Consider the following 12,577-nt stretch of genomic DNA (forward strand, 5'->3'; position numbering starts at 1 on the left):
CCCAGACCCAGGAAGCGTTGGCGAGATATCATCAAACACTCAAATCGATGCTCAGGAAATACTGTTTGTAACAGCAGAAAGATTAGGATAAAGGTCTTCCATTCGTTGTATTTGCCGCAAGAGAATCTCCAAATGAATCACTGGGCTTCTCACCCTTTGAACTACTGTTTGGCCATGAAGTAAGAGGATCCCTTAAGCTACTCAAGGAATGCTGGCTGTCGGAGGAATATGACGTCAACCTGCTGGAGTATGTGATGAAGTTCAAAGAATGGCTCTTTACTGCTTTACAGCTGCCGAGAAAGAATTTAGGAACTCCTCAGGAGAAGATCAAGACTTGGTATGATAAGAAGTCCAGGTTACGCCACTTTCAGCCAGGAGATCAGGTTTTGATTCTGCTACCAGTGCATGGGCAACCTCTTCAGGCCAAGTTTAGTGGTCCTTATTTCGTGGAGAAGAAACTCAGTGATGTCAACTATGTCATCGCCACACCAGATCGTTGAAAGAACAGGCAACTTTGTCACATCAACCTGCTAAAGTTATATCACAGGCGGGACGAAAATAACCCAGTCTGCACTGTAGCTGTTCCACCCGAGTCTGCAAGTGAAGTTCTCCCATGCAGTATGAGCCTCAGTGACAGTTTGGGGAAGAATCTTGATATCATGAATGATCTCTAGACTAAGCTTTCTCATCTAGCTCCCGAGGAAAGGCAGGAGTTTTCGGCATTACTGCAGGAGTACCCGCAGGTGTTCCGTGACACTCCAGGAAGAACTACTGTGTTGATGCATGATGTCGATGTTGGAGACGCAAAGCCAAATAAACTGCCTCCTTACCGTGTGAACCCAGTGAAAGTTCCTCTCATCCAGAAGGAGCTTGGCTATCTGTTGGACCACAAGATGATTGAGCCCTGTCAGAGCGAGAGGAGTTCTCCTTTCACTCTAGTCCCTAAACCAGGTGGGTCACAGCGGCTTTGCATCGACAACAGACGTGTTAAACAGATAACCAAAACAGACACTAACCCTCTCCCTCGCGTGGAAGATTGCGTAGACAAGATCGGAAAGGCTATTTACGTAAGTTTGATTTGTTAAAGGGATACTGGCAAGTACCTATGACTGATCGTGCTAGGGAGATCTCATGTTTTGTAACACTAGGAAAGACTTTTGCATGTTCTGTAATGCCATATGGTATGAAGAATGCACCAGCCACTTTTCAGAAGCTCATGAATGTTATAACAGAGGGTTTGGCAGGGTGTGTTGTTTAAATTGATGTTGTATTAATCTTCAGTGACAACTGGAAAGATCACCTATGCCATGTCAGTAAATTTCTTGCGTTTGGTTCAGGCTAATCTTGTAGCTAATTTATCAAAGTGTGAGTTTGGTCAAGCTAAAGTTCAGTACCTTGGGTTCGTAATTGGTGATCGACACGTTGCACCACCAGGAGCTAAGATTCAGGTTATAAGAGATCTTCCCAGACCTAAAAGTAGGAAAGAGCTACAAAGATTTTTGGGAATGGTAGGTTTGTCACAGCCAGCGTGTGACTGTTGGATATGTAGATTCATTTTCATGCATCAATGTTTCATTAGTTCTCGAGTCGGTATTAAAGTTAAGTTCATTTTCCCAATAGGAGGTGAGGAGGGATTTCACCAGCTTCGAGTCGGCAGTCACCTGGCAGCCCTGCCCTTGCTCGGACTAACCACCACCGCCACGAGTGTCTAGTGCAGCTGTATACCGTTCCGTGTGATTCTACTTTGGAATCGAGTGCAATTGAATTTATTTGAGAAATTGTTGCAGTGCTGTGAATCAGTGATGATTTCAATTTATTTAGTAAGTTAATGGCTGCGGTCAGTGAGGAACAGAAAGGTTACGGTCGGTGGCGGGAAGGTGTGTGGTGGTCCGAGGCTGGGCCGTGCTCCAGTGACTCCCGACTCAATCATTCCTTCATTATTAACTTTAACTTAACGTTAATATACAAATTTATTTGATATTCTTGTAATATGCATTTAAGACGCTGTTTCTGCTTAAGTATACTGACTTTTAATAAGAATAACGAACTTTGAGGTTATTAATTGTCTGAGGTACCTTTAACAATGGCAGAGGTGAAGTGCTGGTTTGAAGTTACCCGACATTAAAGACAAGTAATTTATTTGATTGTAAATATTGTGAATATTTGTTTTGAATATATAGATATGAAAACTTTACTTTGTTTGATGATACCTGTGTTTGCCTGGTCAGTAAGGATTTAGTGTGCAATGATGCAAAGAACCTTATAAAACTCTATTGATAATATTTCTGGGGAGCATATTACTGCTCGGTTAAGAGTTTTATGACAATTTGGCGACCGTGACAGGACCAGGCTTACGCAGGTATTATTTGGGTTATTCTAATTTAGTATTTGTTATTTACTATGTCTACAAAAGAATTATTAGATTTAGGTCGTGAATTAGGTTATGGGGGTGATCAACTACACGCGTTTATACGTGAAGAACAAGCACGTGAACGTGAAGATCGACAACGTGAACGTGAAGATCGACAACGTGAACGTGAAGATCGACAGCGTGAACGTGATGATCGACAGCGTGAACATGAGGCACGTGAACGAGAAATTGCACACGCAAAAGAAATCCAGGAGCGTGAGGAGCGCGAACGTGAATGGCAGAAACAGGAACGTGAACATCAGGAACGCGAACGTGAGCGGGAACGTAAACATGAACGTGAAGAACGTGAACGAGAGACCAGTGAACGTGAAAAGGATAGACAATTCCAGCTCGAGCATGCTAGACTACAGGCAATGAATAGGCATGACTCTATTGTTAATACAGCACCACCTGGTGTTCGAACGAAAGGTCCGCAGTTACCAGTGTTCGATGATGAAAACGACGATATAGATGCCTATCTGCGCCGGTTTGAGTTGTTTGCGAAGACTGCCGGTTGGCCAAAAGAATCATGGGCGGTCCTTATGGGTTCATACTTAAAATGAATTGCCTTAGAAGTGTACTCTCGTTTAGGTCAAGATGAGGTGGGGGATTATGAGAAGGTTAAAAAGGCATTACTGCTTCGGTTTGAATGTACAGAGGAAGGTTTTAGACAGAAGTTTCGTTCAGCTCGTCCACAACGTGGTGAAAATGTGGCTCAGTACTTAACTCGCCTGCGTAACTTCCTTAACCGGTGGATTGAACTATCAGAGCACTGTGAAAAGACTTATGAGAGTGTAACGAACTTATTTATCTCGGAGCAATTTCTGAAAATGTGTGGTAAACCTTTACAAATGTATGTTCGTGAGAAAATGCCTCTTTCTTTCGATGACATGAGAGAGAAGGCAGAGAGGTATGCCACCGCCCACGGAGGATTGTACCAGAACGCCCGGACCAATAGCCAGCACACCCACAAAGGTCAGGAAGCAACCAAGGACGATGGAGACTTCAAACGAGCAGGAAGGTCTGCTTACACTACAACTTTTGGTAAGGGGGTGCAATGTTATAAGTGCAACAAAGTTGGCCATAAATCCTATGATTGCCCTACCAAATCAAGATATAATGACAGTAAAGAGAAAAAGAGGGATGTATGTGCGCATGCAGAAGTATTGGGCTGTGGACATGTTGTAGAGGTGGTGAGTGCACTAGCAGCCATGCCAACTACACGAGGTACTATGTGTGGTAAGGAGGTGGAGGTACTACGAGACACAGGCTGTAGTACAGTGGTAGTGAGGAAAAGCTTAGTACCACGGGAGTGCTTAACAGGGAAACATTGTTTAGTTAAGCTGATAGACTCCCAAGTGTGCAAGTATCCCTTAGCTGAAATCACCATAATCTCCCCTTACTATTCTGGTAGAGCTGTCGCTGTGTGCATGGAGACTCCTATATATGACCTCATAATTGGCAACATTGCAGATGCTACACCGCTCGTTGATAATGATCCTTTTAAGGAAAAGGTTGTCAGTCCTGTGGTGACCAGGGCAGCAGCGAAGCACACCTCCCGACCACGACAGACACTACGAAGTTTTGACCTAACAGACCAGCTACGGATGACTCCAGCCGACATGAAGAAGGCACAGGAAGAGGACGTCACCCTGAAGCGATGGTTTGAGAAGGCCCAGGATGGAAAGTGGTTAGACAAGAAGGGTAAGGCAAAGGTAATTATGGAAAATGGACTATTATATAAGATATATTATGGTGATGAACGAGAATTCAAACAACTAGTCTTGCCCGCTAAAGTAAGAAGTGCAGTAATGAAAGTAGGACACGAATGCATGTTTGGAGGACATCTTGGGGCTAGTAAGACTTTAGGAAGACTTCAGCAAGATTTTACCTGGCCAGGAATGGGAGAAGATGTTCGTCGACACTGTCAGTCATGTGATATATGCCAAAAGACTATACCTAAGGGTAAGGTTGGGAAAGTACCATTAGGAGAAGTACCCATTATTGATATACCGTTCAAGCGTGTGGCCGTAGATATTATAGGACCCATACAGCCTAGGAGTGAGAACGGGAACAAATATATTTTAACACTGGTAGACTATGCTACCCGTTATCCTGAAGCCACAGCATTACCCAACATCGATACTGAACAAGTAGCAGAGGCCCTAATGACCATGTTTTCCAGAGTGGGAGTGCCTGAAGAACTGGTTTCAGATAGAGGGTCGCAGTTCACCTCAGGAATGATGGATGAGGTTCGACGTCTACTGTCGATCAAGCACCTTCCTACGACACCATACCACGCAATGGGAAACGGCCTGGTGGAAAAATTCAACGGGACCGTGAAGAGTATGCTCAAGAAGATGTGTGCCGAACAGCCCTCATCCTGGGACAGGTACCTGCCGGCAGTGTTATTCGCGTACCGTGAGGCGCCCCAGGTAACCCTTGGTTTCTCACCCTTTGAACTGTTATATGGAAGGACAGTCAGGGGACCAACCAGTATTCTGAGGGAACTGTGGGATAGAGAAAAGGAGGGAGAAGTTCGCACCACATATCAATATGTTTTTGAATTGAGGGAGAAGTTAGAAGAAACTTGCCAGCTTGCTCATGAGAACTTAAGGAAGTCACAAGCCAGATATAAGTACTACTATGACAAGAAAGCTAAAGATAAGAAATTTAAGGTAGGAGATCAGGTATTGCTCTTATTGCCAACTGCCCACAACAAACTCTTATTGCAGTGGAGAGGACCTTACAAAGTTGTGGCACTGAAGGGTGGAATGGATTACATAATTACCATAAATGGCAAGAGCAAGACATTTCATGCTAACATGTTGAAGAGGTATGTCTCTAGGCCTGATGATTCCAAGGTCAGTGCAGCGGTGTGTTCTGCAGCTGTAGTGGAATGTGAGGAGGATGCCGACCTACACAAGCTGATACTACCGAGCCTGGATAGGAAGGAAACTTGGAAGAACGTGCACATCAGCCAGGACCTGACTTCAAATCGACAGCAGGAAGTAAATGACTTATTACTTAAATATGATGACGTAATGTCTGATATACCTGGCCGAACGTCAGTCATTGAGCATCAGATCAACTTGACTAATGAAGAAGTAGTCCGTTCAAAACCCTATAAGATACCTTATGCATTAAGAGCTCAAGTCAAACAAGAAATAGATGATATGTTAAAGATGAAGATAATTGAACCATCTAACTCCCCATACTCCACTCCCATGGTTGTTGTTAAGAAACCTGATAACTCTAACAGAATTTGCCTTGACTTCAGGAAATTAAACAACCTTACTGTGTTTGACAGTGAACCAATGACTGACCCAGATCAGATATTTGCAAGTATTGGTGGTAATAACTTTTTCAGCAAGATCGATCTCGGTCGTGGTTATTGGCAGGTACCCTTAGAGGAGGGAAGTAAACAGTATACCGCCTTCCCCACAGATAAGGGTCTGTTTCAGTTCACTGTATTAGCCTTTGGATTAGTTAATGCCCCAGCAACTTTTAACAAGTTAATGCGTTCAGTATTTAAGGGTGTTTCTGGGGTTCATCACTATTTGGATGACATTCTAATTGTGTCTAAGACCTGGACTGAACATCTGCAGATACTTGGGAATGTACTGGATAGACTTCAAAAGGCAGGATTAACGGCAAGACCTACCAAGTGCCACCTTGGTATGCACAAATTAGATTATCTGGGACACACAACTAGTGGAGAGACCATGTGGCCAATGGCTGATAAGGTGGAGAAGATAGTCAACGCGCCTGTACCCACCACTAAGAAAGGACTGAGGTCATTTTTGGGGTTAAGTGGCTACTACAGAAAATTCATCCCGCACTACGCAACCATAGCATCTCCTTTGACTGAACTAACCAAGAAGACTCAACCGAATAAGCTCGAGTGGAGAGAAGAACATGACTATGCTTTCAGGCGCTTAAAAAACCATATTTCCACAAAACCTGTTCTTGTTCTCCCCAACCTACAGCAGGAGTTTGTGTTACGCACCGACGCCTCGGGCAGTGGTCTTGGAGCCATACTACTGCAGGAGCGGGATGGACGGATGTGGCCAGTCGCGTATGCCAGTCGCAAGCTGCAGCCACGTGAGAGGAATTATGCCGTCATAGAAAGGGAATGTTTAGCGTTAGTCTGGGGTGTTCAGAAGTTTTCAGTATATCTTTATGGTAGGCAATTCATTCTTGAGACTGATCACAAGCCCCTTTCCTACTTACCGACTTCTAAGACTTTAAATGGCAGACTAATGAGATGGGCTCTGATATTGCAGCCATATGTCATGAACATAAGATTTATTAAAGGATCTGATAATGTAGGAGCTGACTACCTTAGTAGATTAGGAGAATAATGGTGTTGATATATACTTTGCATATTAATTTTCCGGGTGATATTCATTCATGTTGAAATAATTTACTTTAAGGGGAATTGTAATTTGTATGGGTTAATATTAATTGGTACAACACCTGTAATTAGATATATCATGACTATAAATTGATAAGAAAATATATTTTCTTACTTAACGGGGGAGGTTTGTCACAGCCAGCGTGTGACTGTTGGATATGTAGATTCATTTTCATGCATCATTGTTTCATTAGTTCTCGAGTCGGTATTAAAGTCAAGTTCATTTTCCCAATAGGAGGTGAGGAGGGATTTCACCAGCTTCGAGTCGGCAGTCACCTGGCAGCCCTGCCCTTGCTCGGACTAACCACCACCGCCACGAGTGTCTAGTGCAGCTGTATACCGTTCCGTGTGATTCTACTTTGGAATCGAGTGCAATTGAATTTATTTGAGAAATTGTTGCAGTGCTGTGAATCAGTGATGATTTCAATTTATTTAGTAAGTTAATGGCTGCGGTCAGTGAGGAACAGAAAGGTTACGGTCGGTGGCGGGAAGGTGTGTGGTGGTCCGAGGCTGGGCCGTGCTCCAGTGACTCCCGACTCAATCATTCCTTCATTATTAACTTTAACTTAACGTTAATATACAAATTTATTTGATATTCTTGTAATATGCATTTAAGACGCTGTTTCTGCTTAAGTATACTGACTTTTAATAAGAATAACGAACTTTGAGGTTATTAATTGTCTGAGGTACCTTTAACAATGGCAGAGGTGAAGTGCTGGTTTGAAGTTACCCGACATTAAAGACAAGTAATTTATTTGATTGTAAATATTGTGAATATTTGTTTTGAATATATAGATATGAAAACTTTACTTTGTTTGATGATACCTGTGTTTGCCTGGTCAGTAAGGATTTAGTGTGCAATGATGCAAAGAACCTTATAAAACTCTATTGATAATATTTCTGGGGAGCATATTACTGCTCGGTTAAGAGTTTTATGACAATTTGGCGACCGTGACAGGACCAGGCTTACGCAGGTATTATTTGGGTTATTCTAATTTAGTATTTGTTATTTACTATGTCTACAAAAGAATTATTAGATTTAGGTCGTGAATTAGGTTATGAGGGTGATCAACTACACGCGTTTATACGTGAAGAACAAGCACGTGAACGTGAAGATCGACAACGTGAACGTGAAGATCGACAACGTGAACGTGAAGATCGACAGCGTGAACGTGATGATCGACAGCGTGAACATGAGGCACGTGAACGAGAAATTGCACACGCAAAAGAAATCCAGGAGCGTGAGGAGCGCGAACGTGAATGGCAGAAACAGGAACGTGAACATCAGGAACGCGAACGTGAGCGGGAACGTAAACATGAACGTGAAGAACGTGAACGAGAGACCAGTGAACGTGAAAAGGATAGACAATTCCAGCTCGAGCATGCTAGACTACAGGCAATGAATAGGCATGACTCTATTGTTAATACAGCACCACCTGGTGTTCGAACGAAAGGTCCGCAGTTACCAGTGTTCGATGATGAAAACGACGATATAGATGCCTATCTGCGCCGGTTTGAGTTGTTTGCGAAGACTGCCGGTTGGCCAAAAGAATCATGGGCGGTCCTTATGGGTTCATACTTAAAATGAATTGCCTTAGAAGTGTACTCTCGTTTAGGTCAAGATGAGGTGGGGGATTATGAGAAGGTTAAAAAGGCATTACTGCTTCGGTTTGAATGTACAGAGGAAGGTTTTAGACAGAAGTTTCGTTCAGCTCGTCCACAACGTGGTGAAAATGTGGCTCAGTACTTAACTCGCCTGCGTAACTTCCTTAACCGGTGGATTGAACTATCAGAGCACTGTGAAAAGACTTATGAGAGTGTAACGAACTTATTTATCTCGGAGCAATTTCTGAAAATGTGTGGTAAACCTTTACAAATGTATGTTCGTGAGAAAATGCCTCTTTCTTTCGATGACATGAGAGAGAAGGCAGAGAGGTATGCCACCGCCCACGGAGGATTGTACCAGAACGCCCGGACCAATAGCCAGCACACCCACAAAGGTCAGGAAGCAACCAAGGACGATGGAGACTTCAAACGAGCAGGAAGGTCTGCTTACACTACAACTTTTGGTAAGGGGGTGCAATGTTATAAGTGCAACAAAGTTGGCCATAAATCCTATGATTGCCCTACCAAATCAAGATATAATGACAGTAAAGAGAAAAAGAGGGATGTATGTGCGCATGCAGAAGTATTGGGCTGTGGACATGTTGTAGAGGTGGTGAGTGCACTAGCAGCCATGCCAACTACACGAGGTACTATGTGTGGTAAGGAGGTGGAGGTACTACGAGACACAGGCTGTAGTACAGTGGTAGTGAGGAAAAGCTTAGTACCACGGGAGTGCTTAACAGGGAAACATTGTTTAGTTAAGCTGATAGACTCCCAAGTGTGCAAGTATCCCTTAGCTGAAATCACCATAATCTCCCCTTACTATTCTGGTAGAGCTGTCGCTGTGTGCATGGAGACTCCTATATATGACCTCATAATTGGCAACATTGCAGATGCTACACCGCTCGTTGATAATGATCCTTTTAAGGAAAAGGTTGTCAGTGCTGTGGTGACCAGGGCAGCAGCGAAGCACACCTCCCGACCACGACAGACACTACGAAGTTTTGACCTAACAGACCAGCTACGGATGACTCCAGCCGACATGAAGAAGGCACAGGAAGAGGACGTCACCCTGAAGCGATGGTTTGAGAAGGCCCAGGATGGAAAGTGGTTAGACAAGAAGGGTAAGGCAAAGGTAATTATGGAAAATGGACTATTATATAAGATATATTATGGTGATGAACGAGAATTCAAACAACTAGTCTTGCCCGCTAAAGTAAGAAGTGCAGTAATGAAAGTAGGACACGAATGCATGTTTGGAGGACATCTTGGGGCTAGTAAGACTTTAGGAAGACTTCAGCAAGATTTTACCTGGCCAGGAATGGGAGAAGATGTTCGTCGACACTGTCAGTCATGTGATATATGCCAAAAGACTATACCTAAGGGTAAGGTTGGGAAAGTACCATTAGGAGAAGTACCCATTATTGATATACCGTTCAAGCGTGTGGCCGTAGATATTATAGGACCCATACAGCCTAGGAGTGAGAACGGGAACAAATATATTTTAACACTGGTAGACTATGCTACCCGTTATCCTGAAGCCACAGCATTACCCAACATCGATACTGAACAAGTAGCAGAGGCCCTAATGACCATGTTTTCCAGAGTGGGAGTGCCTGAAGAACTGGTTTCAGATAGAGGGTCGCAGTTCACCTCAGGAATGATGGATGAGGTTCGACGTCTACTGTCGATCAAGCACCTTCCTACGACACCATACCACGCAATGGGAAACGGCCTGGTGGAAAAATTCAACGGGACCGTGAAGAGTATGCTCAAGAAGATGTGTGCCGAACAGCCCTCATCCTGGGACAGGTACCTGCCGGCAGTGTTATTCGCGTACCGTGAGGCGCCCCAGGTAACCCTTGGTTTCTCACCCTTTGAACTGTTATATGGAAGGACAGTCAGGGGACCAACCAGTATTCTGAGGGAACTGTGGGATAGAGAAAAGGAGGGAGAAGTTCGCACCACATATCAATATGTTTTTGAATTGAGGGAGAAGTTAGAAGAAACTTGCCAGCTTGCTCATGAGAACTTAAGGAAGTCACAAGCCAGATATAAGTACTACTATGACAAGAAAGCTAAAGATAAGAAATTTAAGGTAGGAGATCAGGTATTGCTCTTATTGCCAACTGCCCACAACAAACTCTTATTGCAGTGGAGAGGACCTTACAAAGTTGTGGCACTGAAGGGTGGAATGGATTACATAATTACCATAAATGGCAAGAGCAAGACATTTCATGCTAACATGTTGAAGAGGTATGTCTCTAGGCCTGATGATTCCAAGGTCAGTGCAGCGGTGTGTTCTGCAGCTGTAGTGGAATGTGAGGAGGATGCCGACCTACACAAGCTGATACTACCGAGCCTGGATAGGAAGGAAACTTGGAAGAACGTGCACATCAGCCAGGACCTGACTTCAAATCGACAGCAGGAAGTAAATGACTTATTACTTAAATATGATGACGTAATGTCTGATATACCTGGCCGAACGTCAGTCATTGAGCATCAGATCAACTTGACTAATGAAGAAGTAGTCCGTTCAAAACCCTATAAGATACCTTATGCATTAAGAGCTCAAGTCAAACAAGAAATAGATGATATGTTAAAGATGAAGATAATTGAACCATCTAACTCCCCATACTCCACTCCCATGGTTGTTGTTAAGAAACCTGATAACTCTAACAGAATTTGCCTTGACTTCAGGAAATTAAACAACCTTACTGTGTTTGACAGTGAACCAATGACTGACCCAGATCAGATATTTGCAAGTATTGGTGGTAATAACTTTTTCAGCAAGATCGATCTCGGTCGTGGTTATTGGCAGGTACCCTTAGAGGAGGGAAGTAAACAGTATACCGCCTTCCCCACAGATAAGGGTCTGTTTCAGTTCACTGTATTAGCCTTTGGATTAGTTAATGCCCCAGCAACTTTTAACAAGTTAATGCGTTCAGTATTTAAGGGTGTTTCTGGGGTTCATCACTATTTGGATGACATTCTAATTGTGTCTAAGACCTGGACTGAACATCTGCAGATACTTGGGAATGTACTGGATAGACTTCAAAAGGCAGGATTAACGGCAAGACCTACCAAGTGCCACCTTGGTATGCACAAATTAGATTATCTGGGACACACAACTAGTGGAGAGACCATGTGGCCAATGGCTGATAAGGTGGAGAAGATAGTCAACGCGCCTGTACCCACCACTAAGAAAGGACTGAGGTCATTTTTGGGGTTAAGTGGCTACTACAGAAAATTCATCCCGCACTACGCAACCATAGCATCTCCTTTGACTGAACTAACCAAGAAGACTCAACCGAATAAGCTCGAGTGGAGAGAAGAACATGACTATGCTTTCAGGCGCTTAAAAAACCATATTTCCACAAAACCTGTTCTTGTTCTCCCCAACCTACAGCAGGAGTTTGTGTTACGCACCGACGCCTCGGGCAGTGGTCTTGGAGCCATACTACTGCAGGAGCGGGATGGACGGATGTGGCCAGTCGCGTATGCCAGTCGCAAGCTGCAGCCACGTGAGAGGAATTATGCCGTCATAGAAAGGGAATGTTTAGCGTTAGTCTGGGGTGTTCAGAAGTTTTCAGTATATCTTTATGGTAGGCAATTCATTCTTGAGACTGATCACAAGCCCCTTTCCTACTTACCGACTTCTAAGACTTTAAATGGCAGACTAATGAGATGGGCTCTGATATTGCAGCCATATGTCATGAACATAAGATTTATTAAAGGATCTGATAATGTAGGAGCTGACTACCTTAGTAGATTAGGAGAATAATGGTGTTGATATATACTTTGCATATTAATTTTCCGGGTGATATTCATTCATGTTGAAATAATTTACTTTAAGGGGAATTGTAATTTGTATGGGTTAATATTAATTGGTACAACACCTGTAATTAGATATATCATGACTATAAATTGATAAGAAAATATATTTTCTTACTTAACGGGGGAGGTTTGTCACAGCCAGCGTGTGACTGTTGGATATGTAGATTCATTTTCATGCATCAATGTTTCATTAGTTCTCGAGTCGGTATTAAAGTCAAGTTCATTTTCCCAATAGGAGGTGAGGAGGGATTTCACCAGCTTCGAGTCGGCAGTCACCTGGCAGCCCTGCCCTTGCTCGGACTAACCAC

At 43.4% G+C, this 12,577-nt stretch overlaps 2 protein-coding genes across 2 annotated transcripts in view; both read left to right on the top strand.

Annotated features, from left to right (window-relative positions):
* Positions 1 to 3,300: 3,300 nt before the first annotated feature.
* On the top strand, positions 3,301 to 8,415 carry LOC145408446 (uncharacterized). The gene is made up of 2 exons (XM_080279175.1): positions 3,301 to 6,582; positions 7,993 to 8,415. The coding sequence occupies exons 1-2, from the start codon at positions 3,301 to 3,303 to the stop codon at positions 8,413 to 8,415; spliced, it is 3,705 nt and encodes a 1,234-aa protein (XP_080135301.1).
* Positions 8,416 to 8,742: 327 nt separating this feature from the next.
* The window catches only part of LOC145408447 (uncharacterized), a 63,161-nt gene continuing 59,326 nt past the window's right edge, over positions 8,743 to 12,577 (top strand). Inside the window, exon 1 of the mRNA XM_080279176.1 lies at positions 8,743 to 11,956. Coding sequence (XP_080135302.1) covers positions 8,743 to 11,956 — 3,214 coding nt within the window. The remainder of the gene's footprint in view (positions 11,957 to 12,577) is intronic.

This window comes from Coenobita brevimanus, chromosome 77, assembly GCF_032717465.1.
Source record: "Coenobita brevimanus isolate Jiangsu-jjx chromosome 77, ASM3271746v2, whole genome shotgun sequence".
NCBI lineage: Eukaryota > Metazoa > Arthropoda > Malacostraca > Decapoda > Coenobitidae > Coenobita > Coenobita brevimanus.